Consider the following 15058-nt stretch of genomic DNA (forward strand, 5'->3'; position numbering starts at 1 on the left):
GCTAGGTGGCGCTGTCAGGGTCCTAGAACTGCGGTCCTGAAACTGCAACTCTCCGGCTCTCCGGGGTCTCCGGCTCTGCAGGTTCATACTATTGAACCGGACACGTAGCTAGCTAATTCTTTCCTTAACCCTCCTGTTGTGTTAGTTTCTTGTTCACTACTTTTGTGTTCCCGGTCAAAAGTGACCGCCCCATTATAGCTGACTATAATTCCATAATAATACATATATTATTAACTAATGTTGTGTTACATCTTTTTAGCAACTTAAGTTTTAGCAAACATTACAAGTTTTCAACTTCTGTTTGCCATTCATGGCCTAGGCCTCATTGACACAATTGTATGCAACTCGTTTTGGAGTGAAAGAAGCATAATATATGGATTATTTTGAATATGTACACTTGGATGTTGGTCTGGTCTATCTCCTTCCAGTTGTCTTTGTAAACACATCTACCCTCCAAGTTAGTCATGTTTATGACTATGGTTTCAATTGACTCTGTCAGGAACAATTTGAAGCAGGATTTTATGTCACCAACCCGGGAGATCATGCGCGCAGATGGCACTGGGGACGGGGGGGACATGTCCCCCCCAGATTCCTAGCGACCCGTCCCCACCACTCTCCCGACGTAAGGCGTCAAGCATCAGTTATAACTCCACAGCTGATTAGGCGATGTTAGCGTGTGTAACGTTGGCCACACAAAAGTACTACAACACTTGAAAAGAAAAAGTGTATTATGCTTATTTTAAAGTATTAAAGTAGTGCTTTTAGGCTTGGCGTCTTTCTGGTTGTCATGGAGATGACGTTAGTAGGCCCGTTCTTTTGGCTGCTGTAGCCTAATGTTTGGCTCGCTCCTTCTCATTCAGTGATCGAATTACGTGGTAGCCAGAGGGAGCCGAGCTCCCATAGAGTGAGGACTGGCTCCCATGAAAGCCACAAAGTCAAAAATCTGAGGGGGTCTCTCATATCTAAGGTGTCTGCCGTATGTTGCATTGTAATTTTGATCTGAAACAACGCTCATTACCCATCCCTGTGCGCCGCGGTCTCTTACCATTAAAGACGTTAAACGGGACATACCAGATGCAGATTTAGAATCAGAAAATATGGCACTAGCAACAGCTAGTTCTAGCCAGGCAACTAGCTCTACCGAGGCAGAGGACCTGAAGAATAATTTATGAAAGTAAATATTGCTGGTCTGGTTCAAATGAGTTACCTTATATTTCATTTTTAAATTGAGAATGTCTTCTTTGTTTTGCGAAATTGAAATGAAATATGGACTATTGCTATACTATATATCAATAATATGTTACAGGCATGCAAACTCCTCACCTAATGCCTAAACCTCACAGCCAATCAGGGGCTGGTTAAAATAACATGATATTGTTTAGAAGAGCACAGATTCTACATTGATCTAGCCTCTTAATTTTGCTCTCAAAGTGCACTCGATTGATGCGTTTAATTTTACATTTTAAGACATTTTCTTCCGGGGGAGCATGCCCCCGGACCCCCCTACAGGGTTGGGGGATTGTAGTATCGTTCTCACTTTTGTTACCTCAGTATTGCACTTCAGTAGGCCTATTTATATTGAAGCTGCAAAAAACATTGCATATATGTACATATATATTACACAAAATAACAAATAGAGTTGGAATCATTTGCTGACAGCTTGGTCCCCCCCAGTTCAAAAATTCCATGTGCGCCCCTGCGGGAGATGGCATATCTGGTTGGCCCTGGGGTCATCCTGATCATTCAGTTCAGTCGACTTCTCCACTCAAGTGGTGATTAAGAACAAACCACAAACTCCCATCCTTGGACAGGAATGTCACAACAACCTTAGCAGGGCCTTCTTCCTCATCACTAGATTTTTCAACATCGGTTGTCTCTTCGTCTGGATCATATTGTGTGTGTGTCTGTATGTGTGTGCATATGTGTACTCAAACACACGTGCATGTTGGGTCTGGGAGGTTAAGTGTGTCCATTTGTTGTATGAGTGTGTGCCTGAACAAAATGTTATAAAAAAAATCTTTGTCTTACACATTTTTGGAATGACCGGTCATTTGACCGGGAACACCACAGGTGTGCAAAAGTTAAATAAAACATCAACATTTTTATGAAATTCCAAAATATTTTGGGGGGCTGTTTAGTTACCCTGTGTGGACAAAGTCATGGAACCTTATGGCTATCAGAATAAATTAACTCAATTTTTTCAGGTAGAAAACTAGTAAATCGGTCACTTTTGACCGGAACACAACAGGAGGGAAATCACTCCCACAAACAAATTCTTCGTAAGTAAAAAGTTTAGACTTCTAATTGACAATATTGACAACACATATTAAGAAACGTGTCCTAACTCATAATATCGTCTCCAATTTCAATTTGAAGCTGTAAATCTAACACTATAGGCAATCTCCCATGGTATCCGCTCTGGCTGTGCATTGAATTAATCCAAAAGTAACGGAAAGTAATCAGGTTACATTACTTTAATATTGTGATACTTGGATTAGGTTACTGATTACAATTTTTAACAGGTAATCTGTCATTGTATCGGATTACATTTTTTAAGTAATCCTCCCAACCCTGACTGTACCCAGTGTAGGTCAAATAGCCATACTGCATCTCCATTCCAAATCGTATGTTATACACATAGACGTTGTTTTAAAGTCTCTGCTGACAACTAGTTGCCCACTGGAACTATAACCCGCTTTATTAAATAAAAAAACTTTGTTTACAGAGTAGGACATTAAATCATGTGCAACAGCAGATTTCCAAACCAGCCAATTAGTCTTCATGCGGTAAAAACTGTGGTTTCGAAGTAACATGTTTTGCACCAACATTTGTTTCCCATATCTGAGCACCTCGTTGAGCACAGCAGCGTACAAGTATAAAAAGCAGTAGGCTAACATAATGTTATCAACACAAATGTTAGCCATAGTTCTTCCTTCAGACAAAATAGAAATGCATTAGTTAATGGATATCTTTTTTTGTGTTAAAAAAAATTTTACAAAATGATGCTATACTGAAATTCAGAATCCATCAATATTTTAATAAATAAATAAAAATAACTTTGATGCCAGTAGCAAATCCAATGACGGAGCTCTCAATTACCAAGAAAACGATACAACGTGGGTGATTAAAACTGCATAGTCCACATCACGTTTTCACAGGTGATGGGAATCCAGAGAACATGTTTGAGATGCTTTGTAAACTCCACAAAAAGCGTTCATCCCTCACATTTTTTAAGTTTGGCTATGTGCTTAGGTTTTAAACCATATTATTTCCATTTTATTTATTCCCGGTTGTGCTTCATTCCCTATGTCGTGCAGTTCCACAAATAACCACTCAGCGACACTGATGTTAGAATTTAGACAGCGACAGATGGAGTCGTCTCAAAGGGACAGTTCACCCAAAAATGTAAAATACAGCTTTTCCCTCAAACCTGTAGTACTAGTTATTATATGTATTTTTTGGGGCACTTTGAGCACCCAAGACTAGCCCAATCTAGTTCCATTATATCCGACAAGGCAGGCATCTCCACGGTCAATACCTCCAAATCCAAAACTCGGCAACTCGCACGCAAACAATCTAGATCGATAAATAGCACTACAGGTAAGTATATATAAAAACATATATTTCTGATTTGGGGGTGAACTGTCCCTTTAATAATTCAAAGGTGCAGTCTTTTTCTCACAGTGTGCCACACTTGACACAGTTTCACATTCAAACAGCGTGCATTGAGTAGAAAACATGAATGTTGTTTGTGCATGTTTGTGTGCTCTAACCCTAAGTTGGCGAACTGTGAGCTATTTGGTGAGGCAGAGGTCTCACTCTGCCAGCAGCATAATGAATACTGTTCAATTGTACTGGACAATGGCAAAACATGTGAACACAGCATTTCATGTAGTATAGTATAGTAGTAACACCACTAACCCAAACCTCATACATTGTACTGTACAGGACTGTAATGTACAGCAGGTATTCTCATTATTTACACACATACAGCCACAGTAAAATGGAAAATGACTTGGATTGCAGAAACAGCCAGCAGGACATTATACAGTAAGTATAAAAGAGTAAATGGAGTTGAGTCTGAGGAATAGGGTCTAGGGAGTAGAGTTTAGGGAGTAGAGTCTAGGAAGTAGAGAGTAGGGAGTCGAATTTAGGGAGTAGAGTCTAGGGAGTAGAGTGTAAGAAGTAGAGTATAGGGAGTAGAGTCTAGGTAGTAGAGACTATGGAGTAGTGTAAGAAGTAGAGTGTAGGGAGTAGAGTTTAGAGGGTAGAGTCTATGGAGTAGGGAGTAGAATTTAGAGATTAGACTCTAGGGAGTAGAGGCTAGAGAGAAGAGGCTAGAGAGTAAGGTGCTGGAAAGTAAGGCTAGGGCAATACAGGGCTAAGTAATAGGCCTAGGGCACAGGTTTTCAAACTTGGGTAGGCAAGAACAAATCTGTAATGGCGCACAATGCTTGTATTTACTATAATTTGGCAATCTAATAAATGTTTAATATCTCTTTTTTCCTCAAACTTCTGATGCGTTGATGATAGTTTCAATTGCGTGCTGACTACCAATGTTCAGTGCACACATGGCTAATTTACATATTAAATTAGCCCTGTTTTTAACAAAAGCCATATTTAAATATGTTAGGTAACAACTGGGGAGGCAGACTTAGTGGATGTCTAATCCCTCCTCCTGTGTGTTTGTACCCAGTTTTCAGAGTTTAAGAGTACAAATATGCATCGTTGGCTACAGACAGGTACATTCGCAAAGGATGGAGCACATAGGGGTCAGCAAAAGAGCAGTGCAGTTACATTAAATGTTTCAAAAAGGTCATTGTATTGTTGTTTTCATCACGTTATTGTACCATATATACATAAACACTATATTATGACTATCAGATGGGGGTAAGTGGTGGACTATATTAATTTGATGTGTTACGCAGATTATAAAGTTTGAAAACTCCTGGCCTAGGGAATAAGAGGCTAGTGAGTACAGTCTAGGGAGTATGGTCGTTGTGGTAATGACTAAAGGGTAAGACCATAGAGCAGTGGTTCTGTAGGGCGTGAGAGGCAGGAGACAGGGAGAGCGGGAGGCATATCGCTCTAGAAAGAACCAGAAAACGGGGGCCTGACTGAAAAAGTTCCTCCGGTTCGCTCTGGAAAACGTTGACGCGTAGAATCCCATATCCATCCCGTTGTCGCGGTTACAGTGAGGTCTCGTGAGAGAAGCTTACAGAGGGCTTCATCATGGCGCCGTTCGGGGTCGTTTCGTCGGAAGGGCACTCAGTAGGAACCTGGAGCATAGGAGACAAGACTGGCTTCAACCAGACCCCAACCCCAGGAAACTCGCCTGGCTGTCAACACCTCTACCCCCTCCCACCAAGGAGAGCAGCTCTTTCCACCATCAGGGTGATGTATCACAGCCTGATTATACTTGCATAGCCATGGGGAAGAGTATCTTAGCGCCCCGGAGGAGGTATTTAACCACTTCTTGCTGCCACCCCCGCTCTGGGATAACCAGAGCTACAGAGCACACTGAACAACCGTTACTCCTCACTGCTAAAGTATAGGCCAACTGTGGCTGGATGTGAGGTTTTAAATGGCCAGGGGTCTCATTTATAAAGCTTGCGTACGCACAAAACGGGGCTGAAAATGTGCGTACGCCACTTTCCATGCAAAGGTTGTGATTTATAAAAAGCAAACTTGACGGGAGAATGTGCGGTCCTCCACGCAAACTCTGACCCTCCCGTAGGCCTACGCACATTTTGAAAACAGTTGGAATTGGCGACGCAGATGACCGTACTGTAGTCAGACTGCAGAAACTGAATGTGGGAAGAACATTTCTCGTAATATTTATATATTTTGTTTTCCTCACACACGTTTTCTTCATTCAATTTCATGATTATCATGAAGATTACATCCAGCAGTGTTATTTCCGCTTGTACTGAGTGATTCTTGTTCCATAAACACCTTGTACAATCCAACTCAAATTTTAAATATAAATTCAGCGCTTCCTCACCATCAGATTGTCCACTACGGGAGTTCAGGAGGGGGAGATTCCCCGACTGCATGGAATATAGGATAACATCACATATCCTACCTTTAGATAACTGCAGAACACAGTGAATAACTAAATATATTTATTTAATACTGTCACTGTGCAAATATCCTCATATGTCAAAAACTGGAAATACAGTCGTCAAGCTCCTGTGCAATCGCTACACTCTACGTCCTCGTTATCAGTCCAGACTTTAATAGATGACTGTTCATAACAAAACGCTTTTGTTTTCAAATTGTATCTCGACTCGCAGTATCACTGCCACAGTTGACGCCACTCGCACAGTTTTTTTAAATTGGTGATCTACCGGCCACCACATTTTCTGAGTTTTCGGGCTCCACCAATAGGCTTACAGTGTCTGAGAAGTTGTCAAGCGCTATGATTCACCGTAAAGAACAATCGTATGCCAGGGTCATGATGAGATACTAGATTAGCATTCATGAGGTGCTTTGCATTGACTATTTATGGTTGAGAATGGGCGTGTTCAGGGCGGGGTACAATGCTGATTCACGTACGCACACTTGTGGGTAATCTGTGATTTATAAAGGGAACATTGCGTACAGGTGTGCGTACGCACGGTTTTATAATTCTGAATTTTTGTGTGCGTACGCCATTTTAGGCTTTTGGGCGTACGTACACTTTTAGTAAGAATCCTACGCACAGTTTTATAAATGAGACCCCAGGTGCCTGGTGACATGGTCATGTGCCAGGTGATTAAAGTGATCTGGAACTGAACAGCCTCTATTGAGTCGTGTGTGTGTGCGTGTGTGGGGTGGGGTGTATAATTAACCGAGGTCAGTGCTCGGGGGTGAGTGGGACGCACGACTTGAAGGAAGAGAGAGGGGTCATGTGACGTACCGCCGTGATGCCTTTGGTTTCGACCCCCATGTTGACGTTGTTTCGTTTCAGCTCGGATTTGATTAAGGCTGAGAAGACAGGAAAGAGATACAGTGGTGACGGAACAGACAGAAGACAAACAAATTCATCTACAAAACAATCTTCATTTTAAACATTGTGGGTGCCCAAGACTTCTGCACAGTACGGTATATTACCGTCCTTCTTTTCTGACTCTCTCTCACATACACATGCCTAACCTACGAGGAGTGTTTCCAATCAAATATAGTCTCTCTCTCTCTCCTATAAGAAAAAACAGTTTACCTGTGAGAAATATTCCCAGTAACATCCACGCACACAGGAAGAGGTTCCCATACAGGGGATTATAATCTGTGGTGAGCCTCCCCTGGATCAGAGTGAAAATAATCCCAAACACCTGCCAGACAGGGAAGACAACCAGTCACAAAACGTGTGGGTAGAGCGGCTCCTTTGGCGTGGTGTGTACACATTCAAATGTATACAATTATTTGTAAGAACAGTGTCACAAACAGTGACAGAGATTAACCAATTATAATTCAATGAGTTTAAATGTGAGTGATAAATTGGATCATCGCTATTAATAACAATTGTCCTCATCCTCTTTCACGCTGTACCTGTGCGAAGGCGTTGAGCAGACCGGAGGAGGTGCCCTCAGATTCGGGGTAGGTGATCTCCACCCCAAACTCGAACCCGAGAGGCAGGTAGCCTGTCATGAAGAACCTGAGAAGGAACATGGATGGACGGTAAATGGGTGTTTTGTAGTTTCCAGATCAATGCAATGTTTGTCAACTGACATGGCGTTCCATTTGCTTTCAGCAATCTTGGGCCTGTCTCTGAAGTTTCCATTCTCAAAGCTAACTTGGCTCCTTACCTATTCAAGCCATCCCAAAAGATTTGCAGTAGGTGCTTAAAAAATGTTAGCAAAATTCTAAATGATATACGAGTTAATTCATTTATCCATCCATCCATCAGCAACTGCTTACCCGGAGTTGGGTTGCGAGGGCAGCAACTCCAGAAGGGGGCCCCAAACTTCTCTATCCTGAGCCACATTAACCAGCTTCGACTGAGGGACCCCGAGGCGTTCCAGGCCAGTGTGGAGATATAATCTCTCCACCTAGTCCTGGGTCTTCCCCGAGGCCTCCTCCAAGCTGGACGCGCCCAGGGGGCATCCTTACCAGGTGCCCAAACCACCACAACTGGCTCCTTTGGAAGCAAAGGAGCAGCGGCTCTACTCCAAGCTCCTCACGGATGACTGAGCTCCTCACCCTATCTCTAAGGGAGACGCCAGCCACCCTCATGCGGAAACCCATTTTGGCCGCTTGTACTCGCGACTTCTTTCGGTCATGACCCAGCCTTCATGACCATAGGTGAGGGTAGGAATGAAAATGGACCGGTAGATCGAGAGCTTTGACTTCCGGTTCAGCTCTCTTTTTGTGACAACGGTGTGATAGAGCGAATGCAATACTGCCCCCGCTGCCCCGATTCTCCAGCCAACCTACCGCTCAATTCTCCCCTCACTCGCGAACAAGACCCCGAGGTACCTGAACTCCTTCACTTTGGGTAAGAACTCTACCCGGAGTAAGCACTCCATCGGTTTCCGAGGTCCCCAGACCTCAGATTCAGTTTTATAATAATACATTTATTTAATTAATGTATTCATTTATTCATTAATGAAACATGAATTCATTCATATAATAATAAGATATGACTATTTATGCATTTATTTATTTTACACAACATTGCTAAGGAAAACCTTAGTGGATGTGTGTGTGATCTTACTCACCCCAGCACGCCGGCGTTGACAAACACTATGTAGATGTTGTTGAGGTCGAGAGTGAAGGTGAAAACCAACATGCCCAAGAAGGAGAACACGTACACTAGCAGAGTGGTCATCCTGGATACACACACACACAGGAACGGAACACACACACACACACATGCGGAAACACACACACACAGGCGCGAGTGGTTAGGGCAGAACATAGACTGGGCAGTGTTATGAAACGATAGTGAAACACGTAGGGTAATACTGCCAAGTCGGCTTGGCCGTGTAATACGTGGATGGGCCTCTGGGTTGCTCCAGATGACTGTGTCATACCACGTCGGCTTTAGAACATGACGCTGCACCTGAAGATACACAGTGTGTGTGTGTGTGTGTGTGATTGGCCCTTACTTGAATGCCTTGCTGTAGTCCAGCCATAGACCACAGATGATGGAGCCCACGATGCCAGCCACCACCAGGGTCAGTCCGATCCTGCCTGCATTGAGTTCCTGGTTCTGGGTTCGGGAGGGGCGTAGAGCAGAGAGAGGTTTGTTAGGATTGACAGGGTTTCCATGGGGACCGAATATTTCTTTAGCGGGTGTAACAAGCCCAGCCCCAGCTGTCCTGTAACACAGACTGCATCTGCAACGTGACACCGTATTGTTTCTGAGATGCTGTTAAGGTATTGTGTCTAGTAAAACACTCAAAATGTCCTAACTTTGATTCACTACTGCACTGACTATATGCACTGTTTGTTTAGGAGCTTTGGACAAAAGCTTCCTCTAACTGAATTAACGTCAATGGGATTGTGCAGTAAAAAAATGTTACTCCTGATGTGTGAAATGTGTGTGTGTGTGCGTGTGTTTCTACTGCTGAGGATTTACAGGCAGACTGATGGGAGAGGACAGTTAAGACTTGTTCATCTGACATTTGAACACAAAGAGCGAGAGAGAGAGAGTTATCCCAGTCTGCCAAAGTAGTTATCGCTCCCATTCCTAGTCTGGGTAGCAGGCATGCGTGAACGCTGGCTAATGACGACCGACCAGACAAAAGACTCGCATCCAGGCAGGATTTGAACTCTTATTTAAACACTGCTGGCATCGTCTCCCTCTCTCGTGCTCTAGCCGTTGCCCTATCTCCCTCAGACGTGTTCTTGTAACCCACGTCCTCAGCCTCAGCCTGCCCTGGTGTATGTACATAGTTAAAACATTCGCAGGCAATATCCTTCCATATCTGTTTAAACAGATCAGGTTTGCATCTCACACCTCGTAGCAGGACATGATCATCTGATTGAGCAGGGTGGAGACAGAGTAGAAGGAGCCCGTCATGATGCCTGCAGAGAGAGGATGACCAAAACCAACAACAACCATGAAGCCCCACCGCGAGAAACACATTTGACAAATTGTTATAGAAACATTTTGTTACTATTGTGTGTTCTGTCTTGTTGTATGTTCGTTGTCTTTTCATTTACGTTGTAAAACGCTTTGAGATGCAACTTTTGAAGGTGCTATAGAAAATAAGGTTTTATTGTTATTATTATTGATGACATTTAATAGTTTCATATTATTTATTATGTAGGACTTTAGTTTTTATGCTGTTTCTTTGTATAATGTGCCAACTAAGCGCTCCTAGTTGTGTTGTATGCAAAGCTATACAATGATAATTAAGTCTTTAAATCTTCAATTCCATTTTCAATGTACTTATTGACATCAGAAAGTTATTGTCAAAGGGGAAACAGCTGGAGCTGTCCGTCCAGTCTGGTCTTACCGTAGCTGATGAGGAGCAGGATGAAGGCCTTGTTCCTGAACAGGTTGACTATGGAGCGTTTGTAGGAGTAGTCCTCGGGGGGGCCGTCGGGCAACACCGCCTGGGCATGGCTGGGGGGTAGGGGGGGGTGGTCCTTCATCACTGGAGGGGGGGGGAGGGGGGGGGGAGGCACACAGAGGCAGCGTCATGGCATGGGTGAAGGCAAGTTTCATCCGTCTCTCCTCCAATCTCTGGAGGGCTGAATTGTTTCCTCCCATGGTTTCTTCCATTTTTTTCTGTAATGAGTTTTTTTCAAGCTTTTCCTTTCGTCTTCCTTGCAGGTTAAGGTTGGTTGAGGGGCAGTTCTATGGGCGTATGTGACATTGATTGTAAAAAAAAGGCTATACAAATCATTTTGATTTGATTCTGGAAGGGCGCGACTGCTCGGTGTTCTGGGTTTACAAGTAATAAGCAATCTGCAGACTGGAGAGAAACTCAACATCAAAATCCCCCAGTTCCGACACAGTGGTACTGGCAAAGTCTCTCTGAGACATGAAAGTCAGAGGACGGTGTTTATAGTAAATACACAAAAACAAAGACGGCATACATGTTAGTTATTATAGGTAGGCGGATACTACATCAGGCACATGACTGTCATCAGAACACAGTAGGTTACAGTCAGAAAAGATTGATAGTAATGGATAATAAGACTAGAATATATGAATGATAGATAAGGCACTAGCAGATCTAGTGATTGTGATGAACCTAAACACATGGGAACACCGCGGACATGTTTTCGGGTCACTTTGTGGTTTACAGGAGAATGCGTCTTCTGCGAACAGGTCACGTGTTCCCCTTCACCATTTCACGAGCGCTGTGTTTATGACACCACGGTCTCTCTCTCTCTCTCTCTCTCTCTCTCTCTCTCTCTCTCTCTCTCTCTCTCTCTCTTCTATACACATACACACCCATCACACCGTCTCCCTTACCTACACAGGCATGGTTCGTATTTATATAGAGCATATTGTATACAAGCTGAGTGCTGTGGCTGGCTGTGTCTATAGAACTTAAATCACAACTGTACTGTCAAAAAGCACAGTTACAGTGTATTCATATGTCCACATGCCAACATGTCCGCAGTCCGCACAAATACAGAGTGAGAGAGACTACATTCAACTACTATGGGGAGAAGTCTGGCTTGATGAACACAACTGGTCCATGTAAGACACGGCTCTCCTCACCTAAAACAATCTGAAAGGAACGCCTAGACGCTAATCATGTAACACTATAACCCTTGCTGAAAAAGATTAAAGACAGAACACTGTCCTAGCACTTTGGACGTTAACCATAGGTCAATGAACCATAGGTCAGTGACCGATTCACTCATTATGAAGTCATTTTCAATGTATAGGGCCTGGAATGAGCAGCCCATTTGACCTGCTATTCCAGTCTCAGTCATCTGTATCTCTGACTAAAGTTCTGACACAGCCAAAAAGACCTCAGTGGAAAAGCTTGATGCCCTGCTTACCTATGACCGTCAGTATGAAAAGCAGGGTAGAGACAGCTGCGGTACCATAGAACATGATGCTGATGTTGTGACCCATCAGCTCTAAGTTGTCCGCTGTGTTGGGTACCAGGACAGGGGGGAGCAGAAACCCAATGGCCGTCCCCAACTGCAACACAACAAGCAACAACAATCAGTACAGGACAACAAATATGGCCCCATTTTGCAGTGTCAAGTTGTTATTTGGTTGTACACAGATCTAACTCCGAGCCTTGCAGATAGGTCAAATAAATTATTGTAACGACTCAGTTTGTGTGGTAGTACTGCTGTTGATTCTTTTCTGCGTTTGTATACATGCAAAGTAGAAATAACTTGCACTGAATGGCCTTTGTTGTTTTACTAAATAAAGTACAAAATATTAAACATAGTAGGCTATACAAAGTACAGTTTTAGTAGGCTATAACACAATACCTTTAGTACAGACAAGAGATTGAACCATAGAAAGACTGAAACCGTATGCTTTCCCATTGCTAATTAGCCTGCCCACCTGGTTACCGAGCACTGCCGTGGCGCACGCTGTGGACACCTCTTTCGGCCCGAACCACACCGAGGCAATCCTCGAAGGCAGCCCGAGGATGAACACCTGTGCCACGGAGCAGATGATCTGTGCCGTCATCGTGACACCAAATAGGTCAGGGCGAACGCTGGCGCACTTCAGCCACGCTCCGATGCAGTTCAGCCCTGCGCCGATTAGAGCCGTGAGTTTAAGCCCCTTCTTATCCAGAAGCCACGAAGCGGGGAAAATAAGAGGGACGTAGGTCACCATGTAGACGATGGACAACAAGTCGATTTTGTCGCTGGTCACGCCGTAAAAGTTGGTGAATATGTTTGAGATGATGCTGTACTGTATCCACTGAAACGCATTGACGAGCGAGTAAAGACTGAAAACGGCCAGGACAGCGAATCGCCTTGAGTAAAGCTTTGTTTCGAGGCATTTCTCCTCGCCGGGAAGCATCGCCCCTTTCTCATCAGGGGGGATCTCCTGTTCGAGCGCTTTCGAGTCTAGTCCGTAAAGACTCGCGGCTCCATTCAATATTTCAGGATATTGTTCACAGTCAGCGGCTCCTCCGTTGAGCACCGGCGCCTTGCAAACGATGTATATTTCGTCAGGTGCGTTGTCACAGCGCAGATGCTCTTGAACGAGTTCCCCAGCCACCATGATGGTGATGCTGCGCCGACGCCGATTCCGAATAACAGCGTAGCCGATTGAGGAAGTAGTCTACGTTATAAGTAAAGTAGGCTAGCTAGACCATACAAGATACAATTGACATGACTGAAATATGTATTTCTCCAATTTAAAATACAAGTGTTATCTATCAATGGGCTGATTCTTGTCAGATCTATTCGTCAGTTTCATGATCTGTTCGTTGAGTGGGTGTACCGCCTGCTTCCCTGCCTCAGTGCCTCGGATGCATGAGGGGCAGGGTAGGGCTAGCCTACTACCGCTCACACGCTGGTGGCACTGTGATGATGCCGACCAATCAGATCGTAGTGTATGGAAACAAATCAGTGACATATTTCGAATGTTAAAAGGCATTGAATGGCCAACTTAATATTTAAATTTAAACACCACCGAATTCATAGCATCAAAATATTTCTCCCTTATCCGATTTTGCTACCCTAATCATAACCTTAACATTGCTATGCGCCAGGGCGGTACCTACTTTATGATCGGTAGCAAAATTATAGGACACCGGTACCCCCAAACTGTTCTGCAGAGATGCATTCAGTAAAGTATCTAAAAAAAATATTTAGTTTAGGCTACTGCAAACTGACATGACGAGTCACTTCACCAAAGCAGTTTATTAACTTCTCATTGGAAAACATAGCTAATTTAACATATATTTGTATTAATGAACACTTCCCTGACTTAGGCTAAATAAGTAGCCTAGTTTTAGTAGTTAGTCGTTCTGGGATGTGTAGCCTATCACAGACCAGTTCCACGAAAAGAAGGCGTCAAGGAGCCATGGAATTAGCCTATCTGTCCGTAATCCTAATCTCCTTGGTCGGTTACAATCACTCTAGTATGAGGGGCCGATTAGGAAATAAAACACACGTTCCTGCACCTTCTACTTGTTGTCTTTTATTGTAGCACTACTTTCGGTGTGTGGCTTGGGTTAAATCAGGATCCAGAATTGACAATGTTGACCTAGGCTTAGGCCCTATGTCTAATTTTATTGTCTCAACACTTACATAATAATGACATTATTATTTTGACCACATTGAAATTGTAATTGACTGACCCAAGTGGGGTCTATGACTATGACTGGTGGACATATTCATGGTATTTCTCTATTCCATTTGCCCAAGCGGCCAAACCGGTGCTGTGCCGATAACCGACCCCCCTTACTCCTCGGCTCGTTCAAATTAGGCTACGTGGTGAATATTTTTAATTTTGTAGGCTATATATTATGGCCTAATAGCACATAACACGTGTCTTTCAAACGTAAACAAACGATCATTTCCTATTCTATAAAATTCTAAAACTTAATTTTTACTGTTGTCTTTAAGGACACCGATCACGTAATAGCAACGAAAAGTTGGCAACATTTTGAAAGAACTGAATAAAGGCATCTCCACTAACAAGTGTGTGCGTGTTCACGGGCAGGATATATTTCGTCGGTTGTCGGTTTTTGGCACAACACCCGTCCAATTGTTGGACAAGGGTTTACTGATGCATATGGTTTGCCTTGTAGTTTTGCACAATGGTAGGAAAATCTAGGACAAATCGACAGAACACCGGCACTATAATATCGCTCCACACTGCACACAACCACACTCATTTTGTCAGTAGCCTGTAACCCATAGCTCTCATGTTTCTGAATCCATGGTAACAAGACGCCACAAAAAGACGCTTCCCCGTGTTTTCTTTGACCACTGCTCGGTACTTGAAAAAAACCTTAGTCCTCAACATGGCACTATTCAAAAAGGAGGCATGGATTGAGTTGAACATGAGGAGAGAGCCTTGGTGTCGGGTGGAGGCGTATAGTCCCTGGCAAGGCGCTGAGAGGAGACATTTTGGCTGTCACCTGCAGGAAACATGCGACTTCAAGTCGACTGAGCAGCGAAC

The 15058-nt window shown here is 43.6% G+C and overlaps 1 protein-coding gene across 1 annotated transcript; it reads right to left on the reverse strand.

The window, feature by feature from the left end:
- Positions 1 to 2459: 2459 nt before the first annotated feature.
- flvcr1 (FLVCR choline and heme transporter 1) lies at positions 2460 to 13414 on the reverse strand. The gene is made up of 10 exons (XM_084699429.1): positions 12476 to 13414; positions 11953 to 12097; positions 10446 to 10586; positions 9944 to 10011; positions 9090 to 9193; positions 8700 to 8810; positions 7531 to 7636; positions 7202 to 7313; positions 6902 to 6969; positions 2460 to 5279 (listed from the first exon to the last, which is right to left on the reverse strand). The coding sequence occupies exons 1-10, from the start codon at positions 13145 to 13147 to the stop codon at positions 5190 to 5192; spliced, it is 1617 nt and encodes a 538-aa protein (XP_084555555.1). The 5' UTR covers positions 13148 to 13414; the 3' UTR covers positions 2460 to 5189.
- Positions 13415 to 15058: the final 1644 nt, after the last annotated feature.

This window comes from Hypomesus nipponensis, chromosome 6, assembly GCF_054491055.1.
Source record: "Hypomesus nipponensis isolate SF chromosome 6, ASM5449105v1, whole genome shotgun sequence".
In the NCBI taxonomy this organism is placed as follows: domain Eukaryota; kingdom Metazoa; phylum Chordata; class Actinopteri; order Osmeriformes; family Osmeridae; genus Hypomesus; species Hypomesus nipponensis.

What these genes read in the sequence shown, in the direction of transcription:
- flvcr1 (XM_084699429.1), bottom strand. Translation starts at nt 13,147, where the DNA reads ATGGTGGCTGGGGAACTCGTTCAAGAGCATCTGCGCTGTGACAACGCA. An exon ending in CCTGCTCCTCATCAGCTACG is followed by an intron (nt 10,012 to 10,445) that starts GTAAGACCAGAC and finishes CTCTCTCTGCAG; the next exon opens with GCATCATGACGGGCTCCTTC. An exon ending in GTCAACGCCGGCGTGCTGGG is followed by an intron (nt 7,637 to 8,699) that starts GTGAGTAAGATC and finishes GTTCCTTCTCAG; the next exon opens with GTTCTTCATGACAGGCTACC.